The sequence below is a fragment of the Delphinus delphis genome, chromosome 1 (assembly GCF_949987515.2).
Source record: "Delphinus delphis chromosome 1, mDelDel1.2, whole genome shotgun sequence".
In the NCBI taxonomy this organism is placed as follows: domain Eukaryota; kingdom Metazoa; phylum Chordata; class Mammalia; order Artiodactyla; family Delphinidae; genus Delphinus; species Delphinus delphis.
In genome coordinates, this window is record NC_082683.1 from 107,950,466 (window position 1) to 107,969,444 (window position 18,979).

The 18,979-nt window shown below is 38.9% G+C and overlaps 1 protein-coding gene and 1 long non-coding RNA gene across 2 annotated transcripts in view; one reads left to right on the top strand and one right to left on the bottom strand.

The window, feature by feature from the left end:
- Nucleotides 1–866: 866 nt before the first annotated feature.
- LOC132436552 (uncharacterized) overlaps nucleotides 867–18,979 on the top strand; it is a 46,762-nt gene continuing 28,649 nt past the window's right edge. The window contains exons 1-3 of the long non-coding RNA XR_009521809.1: nucleotides 867–929; nucleotides 6,562–6,622; nucleotides 12,222–12,393. This is a non-coding gene — a long non-coding RNA (uncharacterized lncRNA). The remainder of the gene's footprint in view (nucleotides 930–6,561; nucleotides 6,623–12,221; nucleotides 12,394–18,979) is intronic.
- CTSS (cathepsin S) overlaps nucleotides 10,545–18,979 on the bottom strand; it is a 29,409-nt gene continuing 20,974 nt past the window's right edge. Inside the window, exon 8 of the mRNA XM_060029456.1 lies at nucleotides 10,545–11,697. Within this exon, the coding sequence (XP_059885439.1) occupies nucleotides 11,598–11,697 (100 nt within the window). The 3' untranslated portion in view covers nucleotides 10,545–11,597. The remainder of the gene's footprint in view (nucleotides 11,698–18,979) is intronic.

The window sequence follows — 18,979 nt, forward strand, 5'->3', positions numbered from 1 at the left end:
CGCCTTCCTTCTACGGTAGCCGGCAGAGGCGACTCAGTAGGCTTTTGACCTTTGGTCGGGGTCACCTTTCCCGCCAAGAGCAGCGCAAGGTGCGCTGGGAACACCAAGAGCCTGAAGGACTCCTCTCAGCCAGAAAAGCCGCACGTCAGCGGGGGAAGGTTAACAGCATGTGCGAAGAATTCCCGATATACATAGCCGTCTTACAGTGACCAAGGTGTTCTCAACGGCCATTTAATTAGTCAAATTAATTTCTGATTGTTTTCTAACTTTTGATTTTGTTATTGGATCTACCACATACTGCATTCACGCTTTACAGTTCCTGTGTCTTCAGGAAACCAGCTGCCCTAGCAGTCTCCTACCTAGATGTTTCCACTGTGCTATATCTGTGGGGACAGTGTTAGCTTTACTGTAATTAATGTCTCATTTAGAAGCAAAATAAAACTCAGAGCTGGTAGGTAGTTGGAGAATGTTTAGTAATACAAACTTCTTAGTTTGCAGATTGTTATACATGCAAATAAGTTGTGTTAGTAGTGTAGATATATATTAATTTCTCATAAACTTTGGTATGTCTGCATTACCAGTTAGAAAACAGCCACCCCAGATATGAAAAGATTTTCCCAGAGTCAATTAGGAGAGGAATGAAGACCAGAACCCTGTTTTCAGGGTCAAAAATAGTGAAAATCCCCTGGTCTATTTATTTTGCTTCATATTTCCCTTACACTTAAAGTTTTGTAAATAATTAAACAGAAACCTCAATTAAATAGAGTTGGGAGATCAGAATGGGGAGTTCTCATGCCCTGAGAGGGAGCAGAGTCCAATAGGAAGGACTCCAAAGAGTACTTCCCAGGACTTCTGCTGCCAGTGTCCTTGTCCCCATGGTGAGCCACAGCCACCCTCTGCCTCTGCAGGACAACCCCCAACACTAGCAGGTAGGTATGGTTCAGTCTCCTATGGGGTCACTGCTCCTTCCCCCTGGGTCCTGATGCACACACTACTTTGTGTGTGCCCTCCAAGAGTGGAGTCTCTGTTTCCCCCAGTCTTGTCCAAGTCCTGCAGTCAAATCCCACTAGGCTTCAAAGTCTGATTCTTTAGGAATTCCTCCTCCCGTTGCCGGACCCCCAGGTTGGGAAGCCTGACGTGGGGCTCAGAACCTTCACTCCAGTGGGTGGGCTTCTGTGGTATAATTGTTCTCCAGTTAGTGAGTCACCCACCCAGTGGTTATGGGATTTGATTTTATTGTGATTGCGTCCCTCCTACCGTTTCATTGTGGCTTCTCCTTTGTCTTTGGATGTGGGGATCTTTTTTGGTGAGTTCCAGTGTCTTCCTGTGGATGACTGTTCAGCGTTAGTTGTGATTCTGGTGTTCTCGCAAGAGGGAGTCTCATATGTTTGGGTTTTTTTTTAATTTAATTTTATTTATTTTTTTATACAGCAGGTTTTTTAAAATTTTAATTTTATTTATTTTTTTTGTACAGCAGGTCCCTATTAGTCATCAATTTTATACACATCAGTGTATACATGTCAATCCCAATCTCCCAATTTATCACACCCCCACCCCCACGCCCCACGGCTTTCCCCCCTTGGAGTCCATACATTTGTTCTCTACATCTGTGTCTCAATTTCTGCCCTGCAAACCGGTTATCTGTACCATTTTTCTAGGTTCCACATATATGTGTTAATATATGATATTTGTTTTTCTCTTTCTGATTTACTTCACTCTGCATGACAGTCTCTACAAATGACCCAATTTCATTCCTTTTTATGGCTGAGTAATATTCTATTGTATATATGTACCACATCTTCTTTATCCATTCGTCTGTTGATGGGCATTTATGTTGCTTCCATGACCTGGCTATTGTAAATAGTGCTGCAATGAACATTGGGGTGCATGTGTCTTTTTGAATTATGGTTTTCTCTGGGCATATGCCCAGTAGTGGGATTGCTGGGTCACATGGTAGTTCTGTTTTTAGTTTTTTAAGGGACCTCCATACTGTTCTCCACAGTGGCTGTATCAATTTACATTCCCACCAACAGTGCAAGAGGGTTCCCTTTTCTCCACACCCTCTCCAGCATTTGTTGTTTGTAGATTTTCTGATGATGCCCATTCTAACTGGTGTGAGGTGATACCTCATTTAGTTCTGATTTGCATTTCTCTAATAATTACTGATGTTGAGCAGTTTTTCATGTGCTTACTGGACATCTGTATGTCTTCTTTGGAGAAATGTCTATTTAACTCTTCTGCCCATTTTTGGACTGGGTTGTCTGTTTTTTTAATATTGAGCTGCACGAACTGTTTATATATTTTGGAGATTAATCCTTTGTTTATTCATTTGCAAATATTTTCTCCCATTCTGAGGGTTGTCTTTTCCTCTTGTTTGTAGTTTCCTTTGCTTTGCAAAAGCTTTTAAGTTTCATTAGGTCCCATTTGTTTATTTTTGTTTTTATTTCCATTATTCTAGGAGGTGGATCAAAAAAGATCTTGCTGTGATTTATGTCAAAGAGTGTTCTTCCTATGTTTTCCTCTAAGAGTTTTATAGTGTCTGGTCTTACATTTACATCTTAATCCATTTTGAGTTTATTTTTGTGTATGGTGTTAGGGAGTGTCCTAATTTCATTCTTTTACATGTAGCTGTCCAGTTTCCCCAGCACCACTTATTGAAGAGACTGTCTTTTCTCCATTGTATATCCTTGCCTCCTTTGTCATAGATTAGTTGACCATAGGTGCATGGGTTTATCTCTGGGCTTTCTATCCTGTTCCATTGATCTATATTTCTGTTTTTGTGCCAGTACCATATTGCCTTGGTTACTGTAGCTTTGTAGTATAGTCTGAAGTCAGGGAGTCTGATTCCTCCAGCTCCTTTTTTTTCCCTCGAGACTGCTTTGGCTATTCGGGGTCTGAATAGCCCCAAAGAGTCGTGTATATTTTTAATGGCATTGTCCAGTGGACTCCTAGTTCTGGAATGTTTAAGTCCTCTTGTTTCTTTACCTTTTTTTTAATCCAGTTAAAAGTTTTGTCAACTTCTATGGTGTCTCCCAGACTTGCTCTTTGTTTTTGATTTGTTTGTAATTTTTTTCCTTTATTCACAGTTACAAATTTTGTCCAGAGTTTTAGCGCCACACATATACTTGCTGTAGTACCTTCAAGCTAGTATTCTTTTTATTTTCTTCAAATCATCCTATATACAGTTTCCAGAGTAAGACTTTTTTTAATTTCTTTTTTGATTTAACATTTTTATTTTATTTTATTTTTTGTGTAAACTATTTTATTTTTTAAAAAAGGCTTTTTATTTCTGTAAGTTTGAAATTACTTACGGCTAAAAATTTCTCCTTATATTACACATACAATAAAGATTTTTGTTAAATATTTCATTATTCTACTTACTAGTTCAGAGGTTCTTCACCTGGGATCCATGGATTCCTAAAGGATCCATGGATAGAATTCAGAAAATCTGTGGATTTTTATGGGGAAAACAATAACATCTTTATTTTCATCAACCTCTAACTGAAAGCATTTCCTTCAATTCTGAACATAGTTCATAAAACACAGTAATATTAGCAATACTTGTAATTCTATCACCCAAAGAAAACTCAGATATTTTTGTATCACATTACAGTTTTTTCAGGTATCTTCAAATATCATTTATACTTGTCACTCTTTTAAATTTAAGATAGTTATTAACTCTTGTTATTTAATGCATTTTTAAAGAAGCATGTTTATGGTGAACTTCCTAGGATCCTTCTCAGTGATGTAAGTTGCTGAGCCAAGTGTTATTTTAGCCATGGTTGTGCCTCCGGTTTATGTAAAACACACACACGTCACTTAACCCTGTTTGTATGAAATGTCTGTATCTTGAGTATATCAAGAAAAATCAAGGTGAAAGCATTCTTGAAAAAAAAAAGAAACATGTTTATTACTATAGCACAAAGTTATATTTAAAATTTTTAATAACTGTATTTCAATATAATCAGCATCCTTTGTAATTCTATGTATTTTATTTTATGGATTTAAAAACATTATTCTGAGAAGGTGTCCATAGGCTTAATGAGACTGACAAAGGTTAAGAACCTATGTTTTTGTTCCATTTACAGTGCTTGAAAAATTGTGGGCAAAATAAAAATTAAAGAATAATCAACTAAACACTTTTTATTTTAATTTTATTTATTTATTTTGTCTGCATTGGGTCTTCGCTGCAGTGCACGGGCTTTCTCTAGTTGTGGCTAGTGGGGGCTACTCTTCGTTGTGGTGTGTGGGCTTCTCATTGCAGTGGCTTCTCTTGTTGCGGGGCATGGGCTGTAGGTGCACGAGCTTCAGTAGTTGCGGCACATGGCCTCAGTAGTTGTGGCACACAGGCTTGGTTGCTCTGGGCATGTGGGATCTTCCCAGACCAGGGATCAAACCTGTGTGCTCTGCGTTGGCAGGCAGATTCTAAACCACTGTGCCACCAGGGAAGTCCAACTAAATACTTTTTAACTACAATATTTCTCTACACTTTTGATAATATTCATATATTATTACCATGTTTTTATAGTGAGCAATTCTTGTTCTTTAAAATGTACTTTGTGGAAAGGGAACCAAAGATAGTAAAATTAGTTTAAGTTCAGTTTAATATATATTAATGACATCATCCCATACATTTTTCATGTCATACACATGAACTTATAAAATTTAAAATTCCTGCTACCTCTTCAGAACCTGTCTACTAATCTAGAGCAGCAATTTAATTACTCATAAAAATGTGAGTAATGGAATATTTTTAAAGAAATGCAGTTTGGTTATTTTTTCAGGATGACTAATAATTTGTCCCCAAAAGATACTGGCCCATTGCTAATGACTAGGTAAAAATAATTTGAATTAGTATAATTACTGTTGATCATTAAAATAATTATTACAAAACGCTTGAAAATAGATTGTCTCTTTAGCATGTGTCTACTTTGACATTATTTATTTAAAAACATTTACTGAATCCTTTTATGTGAAAAGATACAATCTCAGGACATGAAGAACCTAATAGTTTCTTCCATTAAACTTGCCATAGTGCGCAGTGGTTAAGAATCCACCTGCCAATGCAGGGGACATGGGTTCAAGCCCTGGGATGGGAAGATCCCACGTGCCACGGAGCAACTAAGCCCGTGTGCCACAACTACTGAGCCTATGTGCCTACAGCCCATGCTCCGCAACAAAGAGAAGCCACCGCAATGGGAAGCCCACGCACCGCAATGAAGAGTAGCCCCCGCTTGCCAAAACTAGAGAAAGCCCGCGTGCAGCAATGAAGACCCAATGCAGTCAAAAATAAATAAATAAATGTATTTTTTTTAAAAAGTTGCCATAGCATGTGATGTATCGCATTGATTGATTTGTGTATATTGAAGAATCCTTGCATCCCTGGGATAAATCTCACTTGATCATGGTATATGATCCTTTTAATGTGTTCTTGGATTCTGTTTGCTAGTATTTTGTTCAGGATTTTTGCATCTGTGTTCATCAGTTATACTGGTCTATAATTTTCTTTTTTTGTGACGTCTTTTTCTGGTTTTGGTATCAGGGTGATGGTGGCTTTGTAGAATGACTTTGGGAGTGTTTCTCCCTCTGCAATTTTTTGGAAGAGTTTGAGAAGGATCAGTGTTAGCTCTTCTCTAAATGTTTGGTAGAATTCGCCTGTGAAGCCATCTGGTCCTGGAATTTTGTTTGTTGGAAGATTTTTAATCACAGTTTCAATTTCGTTACTTGTGATAGGTCTGTTTATATATATATATATATATTTTAAGATATATGTATATTTTTAATGCTTTTCTATTTTTAAAAAATTTCTTTTATTTATTTATTTGGCTGCATTGGCTCTTTGTTGTTGCGTGCAGGCCCTCCCCAGTTGTGGCGAGCGGGGGCCATTCCTCCCTGCGGTGGGTGGGCCCCCCATTGCAGTGGCCTCCCCCTTTGCGGAGCACAGGCTCCAGGCACATGGGCCTCAGTAGTTGTGTCACGCAGGCTCAGTAGTTGTGGTGCACAGGGCTAGCCGCTCCGCGGCATGTGGGATCTTCCTGGACCAGGGCTCAAACCTGTGTCCCCTGCATTAGCAGGCGGACTCTTAACTACTGCACCACCAGGGAAGCCCTGTTTATATTTTCTAATTTTTCCTGGTTCAGTCTTGGAAAACTGTACCTTTCCGAGAATTTGTCCATTTCTTCATGGTTGTCCATTTTATTGGCATATAGTTGTTTGTAGTAGTCTCTTATAATCCTTCGTATTTCTGCAGTGTCAGCTGTGATTTCTTTTCTTTTTTTTTTTGCGGGGAGAGGGGTACATGGGCCTCTCACTGTTGTGGCCTCTCCCGTTGCGGAGCACAGGCTCCGGACACGCAGGCTCAGCGGCCATGGCTCACGGGCCTAGCTGCTCCGCGGCATGTGGGATCTTCCCGGACTGGGACACGAACCCATGTCCCCTGCATTGGCAGGTGGACTCTCACTGCGCCACCAGGGAAGCCCCTATCCTTGCTGCTTTTAATATTTTTTTTGAATTTAATTTTTATTAGTTTGATTAATGTGTGTCTTGGTGTGTTTTTCCTAGGGTTTATCCTGTATGGGATTCTCTGTGCTTCCTGGACTTGGGTAACTATTTCCTTTCCCAGGTTAGGGAAGTTTTTGCCTATAATCTCTTGAAATATTTTTCAGACCCTTTCTTTTTCTCTTCTTCTTCTGGGACCTCTATAATTCAAATGTTGGTGCGTTTAGTATTGTCCCAGAAGTCTCTGAGATTGTCTTCAATTCTTTTCATTATTTTTTCTTTATTTTGCTCCTCAGCAGTTATTTGCTCCATTTTGTCTTTCAGCTCACTTATTCATTCTTCTGCCTCAGTTATTCTATTATTGATTCCTTCTAGTGTATTTTTTGTTTCAGTTATTGTGTTGTTCATCTCAGTTTGTTTGTTCTTTAGTTCTTCTAGATGTTTGTTAAACATTTCTTGTATTTTCTCAATCTGTGCCTCCATTTTATTTCCGAGATTCTGGGTCATCTTTACTATCATTACTCTGAATTCTTTTTCAGGTAGATTGCCTATTTCCTCTTCATTTATTTGGTCTTGTAGGTTTTTACCTTGCTCCTTCATCTGTAACATATATTTTTTTTTGCTCTCTCATTTTTCTTTCTTTCTTTTTTTTTTCTTTTATGGGTGGGATTGTGTTCCTTTCTTCCTGGTTGTTTGGCCTGAGGCTTCCAACATTGGAGTTTGTAAGCTGTTGGGTAGAGCTGGGTCTTGGTGCTGAGGTGAGGACCTCCATGAGACCTCACTCTGATGAATAGTCCCTGGGATCTGAAGTTCTCTGTTAGTCCAGTGTTTCGGACACAGAGCTCCCACCACAGGAGCTTCGGCCCCACCCCCAGCTCATGAACCAAGATCCTGCAAGCCATGTGGGGCAGCAAAAAAAAAAAAAGAGAACAGTACCAAAGTAAAAAATAAAATTAGACTAGGAAACTAACAGATATGTTAGAAACAATATAAAAATAAAAATATAGATGAATCAAAAACCAGAAGGTAAAACAGTACCACAATAGTAAAAAAGAGGAGGAGGGGAAAAAAAAAAAAGGTGGGGGGAAGGCTTGGCTGTGGAGGGCAGGGCCTAAGCAAGGGTGAGGTTTGGGTGGTGGGTGGGGCCTATGCTTGGGATCCACAAGGCTGGAAAAGGCGCTGGGGGCTGTGGGGGATAGGGCATAGGCTCAACAGGAACAGAAGGGGCCCAGGTATACCCCCCACCCCTGGTCTCAGAGGGTGGAGGAACCTCACCTGGGAGCCCAGCAGCCTTCCTGGGCTTGAGTGGGCGGGGCAAACACCATCTACTCCTCTCCTGCTCCTCCCAAAGGGCCCCTTCTGCCTGCCTCTCCTGATCTCCTCAGCCTCCCTCTTATGCCCCCAGGACCCATGCGGCCTGGAGGAGGCTGTGGAGGGAAGACCGATATCACTCATGAATATAGATGCAAAAATCCTCAACAAAATACTAACAAACAGAATCCAACAACACATTAAAAGGATCATACACCATGATCAAGTGGGATTTATCCCAGGGATGCAAGGATTCTTCAATATATGCAAATCAATCAATATGATACACCACACTAACAAATTAAGGAATAGAAACCATATGATCATCTCAATAGAGGCAGAAAAAGCTTGTGACAAAATTCAACACGCATTTATGATAAAAACTCTCCAGAAAATGGGCATAGAGGGAACCTACCTCAACATAATAAAGGCCATATATGACAAACCCACAGCAAGCATCATACTCAATGGTGAAAAACTGAAAGCATTTCCACTAAGATCAGGAACAAGACAAGGATGTCCACTCTTGCCACTCTTATTCAGCAGAGTTTTGGAAGTCCTAGCCACGGCAATCAGAGAAGAAAAAGAAATAAAAGGAATACAAATTGGAAAAGAAATAAAACTGTCACTGGTTGCAGATGACATGCTACTATACATAGAAAATCCTAAAGATGCCACCAGAAAACTACTAGAGCTAATCAATGAATTTGGTAAGGTTTCATGATACGAAATTAATGCACAGAAATCTCTTGTATTCCTATACACTAATGATGAAAAATCTGAAAGAGAAATTAAGGAAACAATCCCATTTACCATCGCAACAAAAAGAATAAAATACCTAGGAATAAACCCACCTAAGGAAGTGAAAGACTTGTTCTCAGAAAACTATAAAACACTGATGAAAGAAATCAAAGATGACCTAAACGGATGGAGAAATATACCATGTTCTTGGATTGGAAGAGTCAGTATTGTGAAAATGACTATACTACCCAATGCAATCCCTATCAAACCATGGCATGCTTCACAGAATTCTTTAGTATTCTTCATAGAATTAGAACAAAAAATTTCACAATTTGTATGGAAACACAAAAGACCCCGAATAGCCAAAGCAATCTTGAGAAAGAAAAACAGAATTGGAGGAATCAGGCTCCCCAACTTCAAACTAGACCACAAAGCTACAGTAATCAAGACAGTATGGTACTGGTACAGAAACAGAAATATAGATCAATGGTACAGGATAGAATGTCCAGAGATAAACCCATGCACATATGGTCACCTAATTTACGACAAAGGAGGCACGAACATACAATGGAGAAAAGATAGCCTCTTCAATAAGTGGTGCTGGGAAAACGGGACAGCTACATGTAAAAGAATGAAATTAGAACACTTCCTAACACCATACACAAAAATAAACTCAAAATGGATTAAAGGCCTAAATGTAAGACTGGACACTATAAAACTTAGAGGAAAACATAGAAAAAACACTCTTTGACATAAATCACAGCAAGATCTTTTTTGACCCACCTCCTAGAGTAATGGAAATAAAAACAAAAAATAAACGAATGGGACCTCATGAAACTTAAAAGCTTTTGCACAGCAAAGGAAACCATAAACAAGACAAAAGACAACCCTCAGAATGGGAGAAAATATTTGCAAATGAAACAACAGACAAAGGATTAATCTCCAAAATATACAAACAGCTCATGGAGCTCAATATCAAAAAAACAAACAATCCAATTAAAAAATGGGTGGAAGTCCTAAATAGACATTTCACCAAGGAAGACATACAGATGGCCAAGAGGCACATGAAAAGATGCTCAGCGTCACTAATTATTAGAGAAATGCAATTCAAACCTGCAATGAGGTATCACCTCACGCCGGTCAGATGGCCATTATAAAAAAATCTAGAAACAATAAATGCTGGAAAGGGTGTGGTGAAAAGGGAATCCTCCTGCACTGTTTGTGAGAATGTAAATTGATACAACTGCTATGGAAAACAGTATGGAGCTTCCTTTAAAAACTAAAAATAGAACTACCATATGACCCAGCAATCCCACTACTGGGCATATACCCAGAGAAAACCATAATTCAAAAAGAGACATGCACCCCGATGTTCATTGCAGCACTATTTACAATAGCCAGGACATGGAACTAACCTAAATGTCCATCAACAGATGAATGGATAAAGAAGATGTGGTGCATATATACAATGGAATATTACTCAGCCATAAAAAGAAATGAAATTGAGTTATTTGTAGTGAGGTGGATGGACCTAGAGTCTGTCATACAGAGTGAAGTAAGTCAGAAAGAGAAAAACAAATACCATATGCTAATGCATATATATGGAATATAAAAAAAAAAGGTACTGATGAACCTAGTTGCAGGGCAGGAATAAAGATGTAGACATTGATAATGGACTTGAGGACACGAGGTGGGAGGGGGAAGCTGGGGCGAAGTGAGAGTAGCATTGACATATATGCACTACCAAATGTAAAATAGTTAGCTAGTGGGAAGAAGCAGCATAGCACAGGGAGATCAGCTCAGTGCTTTGCAATGTCCTAGAGGAGTGGGATAGAGAGGGTGGGAGGGAGGTTCAAGAGAGTGGGAATATGGGGACATATGTATGCATATGGCTGATTCATTTTGGTGTACAACAGAAACTAACACAGTATTGTGAAGCAATTATACTCCGTTAAAGATCTATTAAAAGAAAAAAAGTTGTCATAGCATATCACCAGCATACTACAATTTATATTCTCATGATAGATTATAGTAGTTACCTACGAATAAGAAAAGAATGGTATGTGGTTGATCTTGGGTGGCCTCGGCCTGCAGCAGCTTGATGCAGGGTTTTGGTTCCAGGCCTGTGATTGAGGTCGGGTCGCGGTGGTGAGAGCACTGAATCCTAGGCACTAGATCAGTGGTCAGTGAAAGGCCCGGGCCCTGCGCCGTTGCAGAAAAGGAATTCCCACAAAGATGGAAAGTAGTGAAACAAGTATTTATTTGCAGAAAAAAATGCAGTACGTGTGGATAGACACATGAGCGGGCTCAGAAAGAGTCGTGCCCTGGTGGCAGTTTAAATCACTTATATGGGGCATTTTTTCCAGGTTTCCTTAGGCCAATCATTTTGATTTGCCTGATTCAAAGTCTGAATTTGGTATAGCTCAGGATTTTCCCATGTGTGCATGCACATCTCTTAGCCAAGATGGATTCTACCGAAGAGGCCTATGGGTAGATTTGGCCACTTGGCATCACTCTCCTTTTGACCTCCAAGGAGCCTTTCTGCGCATGTGTAGTGGCGGGGGTTCTCCTGACTTCAGGAATGAGAAATATGTGGTCTCTTATCTTCTATCTGGGCAGGGCCCAGACTCCTCTCTCAATTGTCCTGTTATTCCCATGCCCTGGGGGCCCATCTGTCTCCTGCCTCATGGTAATGATACAAAGTTGAAAAGGCAGTTATTTATTAAGCATCTATATGCCATCGAGGTTCAGCAGGATATCAGGGGACTTAAAAGGACAAATAAAATAAGACAATGAAAAACATGACAGATTATCTCAGGTTGACCAATTTTCATACAGTTATATCTATAGTACATTATTAATTTACTTAGCAAACTTTTCCCCAAGATCTGCAAAGTTAAAAAAGTAGATGAATCAAACTATATTTTCTGTTAGTACAGTAAATATACATTGATCATGACACACATTTCTACTGGTTACAGCAGGTAAAATTAAATTGTGAGAAAGTGTTTCTTCTTTCTCGAATTGTTATAAAACAAAGAGGTCCTCTAGATTTCCGGGTAAGAGGGATAACTAGCAATCCCACAGTGATTTCCACTATTTCTTGCCATCCGTATATATCCTTGGTCACCAAAGTTGAGGCCCCAGCTTTAGAAAAAGAAGTAACACAAAATTACAAATGAATATAATCAAATCACATTATCAACTTTTTATCTCTTAGATTGCTTTTCTCCTAAAGGCATTATATATGAAAAGCTGTAAAACAAAGTTAGAACAAAATAATATAATAATTTCCCCAGGGCTTTTAGGCAATTTTCAAAGGATGGTTTGGTAGGTTTTAATGCTATATTAATGAATAGATTTAATACCTAAGGAAAACAATATAAGCTCCATCCTAAACCTTTAAATCCTCCTACTTCTGCAGGGAAAGAGTTTTATTATCCTTTCCAAGACCCCATCTTTAAGTGTTTTTGCATAATAGGATCATAGGTGATGATTCCCTGTCAAACTTCAATTTCTTTAGAGAGTGTCAATTAAGAAAGATTTTTGAGAGACCACTATGGAAAAGGCGCAGGGCAGGGGATTCTCAAAAAGAGAGCTCTCAAACACCTTTTTTTTTTTTTTTTTTTTTGCGGTACGCGGGCCTCTCCCTGTTGTGGCCTCTCCCACAGGCTCCGGACGCGCAAGCTCAGCGGCCGGGCCCAGCCGCTCTGCAGCATGTGGGATCTTCCCGGACGAGGGCACGAACCCATGTCCCCTGCATCTGCAGGCGGATTCTCAACCACTGCGCCACCAGGGAAGCCCTCAAACACCTTTTTGACCTGGAAGTGGAGCTGAGATAAGGTAAGACTTGCTCATAGTTAAAGCTGTAAAAAATGGAATATGCTACCTTGGGAAAAGATGAGCTCTGTGGCACTGGAAGTGTTCAATTAGAGATGTACATAATTTGTCAGAGATGTTGCAGGGGGAATTCATGGGTCAGATAAGGGTTAGAGGAGATCAGTGGTTCCTCACTTTTTCATTTCATGGACTTTGAGAATTTCAAAAAATTTTGCAGATTGACATCAAGTTACCAGTTTTTAAGTTAGCAAGTACAGACATTAAAAAAACCAAAACCCTTTATTATCACCATCAAATTGTAAAAGAAAGGACATGTTAACACCAAAAACAAAACTTAAGAGGACATAACCTCTAATTTAAGTATAGTCCTTTGAGACAAATAAATTTAGATTTATGAAAGATTTACCAAAATATTCTTTTTTCTCCCTTTTTCACATACTAGTGAAAAAATTGACAAAATTCTTGTAAGAGAAATGACTTGTGAAGTTTTTTATGATTCTGAGATTTTATAATTGTAGGTGTACAAATAATTATAATATGAGGCAGAATTCATATTCTGTATGAATTGTGCTATAACTAGTATACAAATAAAAGCATGAAATACTGTGTTGGTATTTGGAGAGCAACAGGAAATTTAGTTGAAGGGAAAACAACATCTTTAGGGGAGTAGTGTGAAAAGAAGATAGAAAGTTGGTTTGGGGCCGTATTGTGCGGAGCTTAGAACAGCAGACTGAGGAACTTGTTTAAGTCCATAGGCAGAGGGAAGCCATTGCAAACTTTTGCTCAGGACTCAAAGGAAGGTTGTGTTTTTGCATGCAGTGGAGAAACTAAGAAATGCTGGACTATTGGAAGAAGACAAGTGGCATAATTTAAAATAACTGTGCTTCAATAGGCCTTAAATGTTCTATGTATCAGCCATTCACTGGACTCTTCTCGTCTTATTTGTCTCTCTCTTGTACCATTTAACACAGTTGTCTACTCTCACCTCACTTCTCTCTTGGCTTTAAGATACTACTGTGTCCTGATTTTCTCTTCTCTCTATGGTCACTCTTTCTTAAACTCTCTTATGGGCTCCCTTCTTTTTCTTTTTTTGGCCGCACCAAGCGTCTTATGGGATTGACCAGCAATTGAACCAGGGCCCTCAGCAGTGAAAGTGCCAAGTCCTAACCACTGGACCTCCAGGGAATTCCCTGGGCTCCTTTTTTTGATTCCTTTCATTTATTGCCACTCCCCTGCTCAAAATCCTTTAATGCCTCACCAACACCTTGAGAATCAAATCCAAACTCCGCTGTCACCTCTCATCAATGGATGTGCAGTGCTTTTTTAGTATCCAGTTTGATAAGCAAAAGCAATAATAAATTCTGGCTAAGCTATTATTATTAATATCAATAGCCACCACTTATTGAGCACTTACTCTGTGCTAAGCAGCTTAACATATATTATCTCATTTAATCATCATCCTGTGAGGTAGGTATTATCTTCTTTTTACTAAAGAGAAAAACTGGCAGAGGTAAAGTGGCTTGCCCAAAGTCACACAGATGGTTAATTGTGAATCAAGGGTTCAAATCTAGGGTTGTTTTATTCCAAAGCCTACTCTAACTTTTATACTCTCTTCCTGTGAGAGAGGTAGTATGGGGAATGAAATTCAAACTAGAACATCCAGGATCTTATATAATTAGTATATTGCTATATCTTACTATATAGTTATTTCACTGCCTAAAAACAAGGTAAAAAATTTTAGATAAGCTGAGTTTAGACTTAAGTTCTGGTAATGAAAGTTGAATTGAGGCTCTTAGGAGTAGTAATATGAACTCAGTCAGTGAGAGCTAGGAGTCCTAGATCCCACTCTGTATCTGGACAAGATCAACTGTCCCAAACTTTGTAGATCCCAGACTTCTTTTTTGGCGGAGTACTGCTAACCCTCCTTTTAAAAATACAGCTGATTAAAAATCTCAAGCTAAAAAAATATTTGAGGACAAATTCTTGTCTTCAGAACTGTTCAAGGTCAGTTCCAAATGCTCATTCCAGTCCTTACCAAGTTGTTTATTTTTATCAACTCTATAGCGCTTTCACTCAAACTGTTCAATTCTGGGCAAGTTTCTTAACTCTCTCAGTATCAGGAGTTTCCTATTCTGTGTTATGGGGATAAAATGCTATCTCATAGATTACCTTAAAAATTAAATGAGAAAATGTATTTAAAGTGCTTGCACAGTGTCTGTAGTAAATGCTCAACAAGTAGAGGTAGCTATTTTTGTTCTTATCCGAGTATAAGTCCATCTGATTTGACTCAAGTAGAGTCCATCCCCTTTAAAAGTATGTAGTGTTTTTCTAGGGTGACCAACAGTTCCACTTTCCCTAGGATTGTCCTGGTTTTAAAAATAAAGTCCTATGGCCTGGGAAACCCCTTAGTCAGTGACAAAGCAAGACGGTTTGTCCCCCTACCTTCTCCCTGCATATTATAGACTACTAACTTATTAGATATTCCTTCTAAAATATATGCCAATTTCCTTTGTAATAAATTGCAGCCTTGAACTTCTTAGGCTGTGCCAGACACTATTCTAGGCGTTAGGATTATGGAAGTAAACAAGGTAGACAAAGTCTTTTTGAAGCCTATGCATTCTATATGGGAAACATATAATAAACAAAGAAATACGTAATATGATATGATATGATATGATAAGTACTATAAAGAAAAATAAAGAGTAAGGGATACAGAGTGTTGGGAATCCGGGCTACATTTTTAAAAATTTATTTATTTATTTTATTTTATTTTATTATTTGGCCAATGCCGTGTGGCTTGCAGGATCTTAGTTCCCCAACCAGGGATCGAACCAGGGCCCAGCAGTGAAAGCGCAGAGTTCAAACCACTGGACCGCCAGGGAAGTCCCCAGGGCTACATTTTAGATGATGTAGTCAGGGGATGCTTATCTGAGGAAATACTTGAGCAAAGACCTTAGTAAACTGAAGATGCAAGTGATGCAAAAATCTGGGAAAAGAGTTGGGAATCAGCTTGGTGTGTCTGGGAAACAACAACAAGGCTAGTGTACCTAGATATCAGTGAGAGAGGGGAAAGCAATTGGAGAGGTGGTTGGAGAGGCAGGCTGAAACCAGATAATGTCCCACTTTTAACACATGTGGGTCTTATTCTGAGTGTGAAGGAAAGCCATTAGAGGGTTTGGAGTAGGAGAGTAATAACATCTGCTTTCTGATTTAAAAAAGCTCATTCTGGCTACAGTGTAAAGGATTGACTACAGGCAAACAAGAGGGAAAGTGATTATCAGTTGGGAGATATACTGCAATAGACAAAGAGAGATGGACAGTGGCCTGAACTAGAGTGGTAACAGTAGAGATACTGAGAAGTGATAAGGTTTGGGATAATTTAATGATGGTAGAAATGACAGGATTTGCTGATGGTTTAGATGTAGGGTATCATATGAAGAAAGAAGAGATGGCTCCAATGTTTTTTGGCCTGGGGTAAGTGCTGTTGGCATTTACTAAGATGGGGAAAATTGGGGCAGTAGCAGGGAGTCAAGAGTTCTATTTTGAACATGTTAAGTTAAAGAGACCTATAGACACACAGCTGGTAGACTGCTGGACATGGAATCTGGAGCTCAGGGGAGAGATTAGGGCTAAAGATACAAAGGTGAGAGTCATCAGCACATACCTGGTGTTTAAAACCACGAGACTAAATGAGATTACTTAAGGAGTGAGCCTAGAGAGAGGGGGAACTGAGGCCTGGGGAAGTCTAATATTTATAAGCAAGAAGTAATAAAAGGAACTAAGGAACTCAGGAGACTGAGAAGTAAGTAGAGCAGGAAGAAAACCAGGAAAATGTGGTCCCCTGAAAGTCGAATAAAGAGTGTTTCCGAAAGGAGAGAGTAATTATATATCAAATGTTAAGAGGACAGGTAAGGTGAGACTTTGAAAACTGTTTAATGAGGCAAGATGGAAGTGAGTGGCAATCTAGGCAAGAGTGATTTCAGTGAAGTGGTGTAATAAATACCTGTTCTGAGTTATAAACCAATATGCACATTCTTAATCTCTTTATAGAGAAATCTCTAAGGAAAACCACTAGGCTATAACTTTTTTCTTTTTACATCATTTTTTCAGCCTTAGATTCCATGGAGAAGAGGCAGTATGTATTAATTTAATATAAATTCCTACAATGTTTAGTATAAAACATTTACCCTAACTCTACTTTAGGATCAGGCTCAGGCTTCCCTGGTGGCACAGTGGTTAAGAATCCACCTGCCAGACTCTGGGAGGGCTCACGCCAAGGAGTACTTCCCAGAACTTCTGCTGCCAGTGTCCTTGTCCCTGCGGTGAGCCACAGCCACCCCCTGCCTCTGCAGGAGACCCTCCAACACTAGTAGACTACAGGGCGAGAAGAAGCAAGAAGAACTACAATCCTGCAGCCTGTGGAACAAAAACCACATTCACAGAAAGATAGACAAGATGAAAAGGCAGAAGGCTATGTACCAGATGAAGGAACAAGATAAAACCCCAGAAAAACAACTAAATGAAGTGGAGATAGGAAACCTTCCAGAAAAAGAATTCAGAACAATGATAGTGAAGATGATCCAGGACCTTGGAAACAGAATGGAGGCAAAGATCGAGAAGATGCAAGAAATGTTTAACAAAGACCTAGAAGAATTAAAGAACAAACAAACAGAGATGAACAATGCAATAACTGAAATGAAAACTACACTAGAAAGTATCAATAGCAGAATAACTGAGGCAGAAGAACGGATAAGTGACCTGGAAGACAGAATGGTGGAATTCACTGCTGCAGAACAGAATAAAGAAAAAAGAATGAAAAGAAATGAAGACAGCCTAAGAGACCTCTGGGACAACATTAATTGCAACAACATTCACATTATAGGGGTCCCAGAAGGAGAAGAGAGAGAGAAAGGACCCAAGAAAATATTTGAAGAGATTATAGTCAAAAACTTCCCTAACATGGGAAAGGAAATAGCCACCCAAGTCCAGGAAGCGCAGTGAGTCCCATACAGGATAAACCCAAGGAGAAACACACCGAGACACATAGTAATCAAATTAGCAAAAATTAAAGACAAAGAAAAATTATTGAAAGCAGCAAGGGAAAAATGACAAATAACATACAAGGGAACTCCCATAAGGTTAACAGCTGATTTCTCAGCAGAAACTCTACAAGCCAGAAGGGAGTGGCATGACATATTTAAAGTGATGAAAGGGAAGAAACTACAACCAAGATTACTCTACCTGTCAAGGATCTTATTCAGATTTGATGGAGAAATCAAAATCTTCACAGACAAGCAAAAGCTAAGAGAATTCAGCACCACCAAACCAGCTCTATAACAAATGCTAAAGGAACTTCTCTAAGTGGGAAACACAAGAAAAGAAAAAGACCTACAAAAACAAACCCAAAACAATTAAGAAAATGGTCATAGGAACATACCTATCAATAATTACCTTAAACGTGAATGGATTAAATGCTCCAACCAAAAGACACAGGCTTGCTGAATGGATACAAAAACAAGACCCATCTATATGCTGTCTACAAGAGACCCACTTCAGACCTAGGGACACATACAGACTGAAAGTGAAGGGATGGAAAAAGATATTCCATGCAAATGGAAATCAAAAGAAAGCTAGAGTAGCAATACTCATATCAGATAACATAGACTTTAAAATAATGAATGTTACAAGAGACAAGGAAGGACACTACATAGTGATCAAGGGATCAATCCAAGAACAAGATATAACAATGATAAATATATATGCACCCAACATAGGAGCACCTCAATACATAAGGCAACTGCTAACAGCTCTAAAAGAGGAAATCAGCAGTAACAATAATAGTGGGGGACTTTAACACCTCACTTACACCAATGGACAGATCATCCAAAATGAAAATAAATAAGGAAACAGAAGCTTTAAATGACACAATAGACCAGGTAGATTTAATTGATATTTATAGGACATTCCATTCAAAAACAGCAGATAACACTTTCTTCTCAAGTGTGCATGGAACATTCTCCAGGAGAGATCACATCTTGGGTCACAAATCAAGCCTCAGTAAATTTAAGAAAATTGAAATCATATCAAGCATCTTTTCTGACCACAACACTATGAGATTAGACATGAATTACAGGGAGAAAAATGTAAAAAAACACAAACACATAGAGGCTAAACAATACGTTACTAAATAACCAAGAGATCACTGAAGAAATCAAAGAGGAAATCAAAAAATACCTAGAGACAACTGACAATGAAAACACGATGATCCAAAACCTATGGGATGTGGCAAGAGCAGTTCTAAGAGGAAAATTTATAGCTATACAAGCCTACCTCAAGAAACAAGAAAAACCTCAAATAAACAATCTAACCTTACACCTAAAGGAACTAGAGAGAGAAGAACAAACAAAACCCAAAGTTAGCAGAAGGAAAGAAATCATAAAGATCAGAGCAGAAATAAATGAAATAGAAACAAAGAACGCAATAGCAAAGATCAATAAAACTAAAAGCTGGTTCTTTGAAAAGATAAACAAAATTGATAAACTATTAGCCAGACTTATCAAGAAAAGAGGGAGAGGACTCAAATCAATAA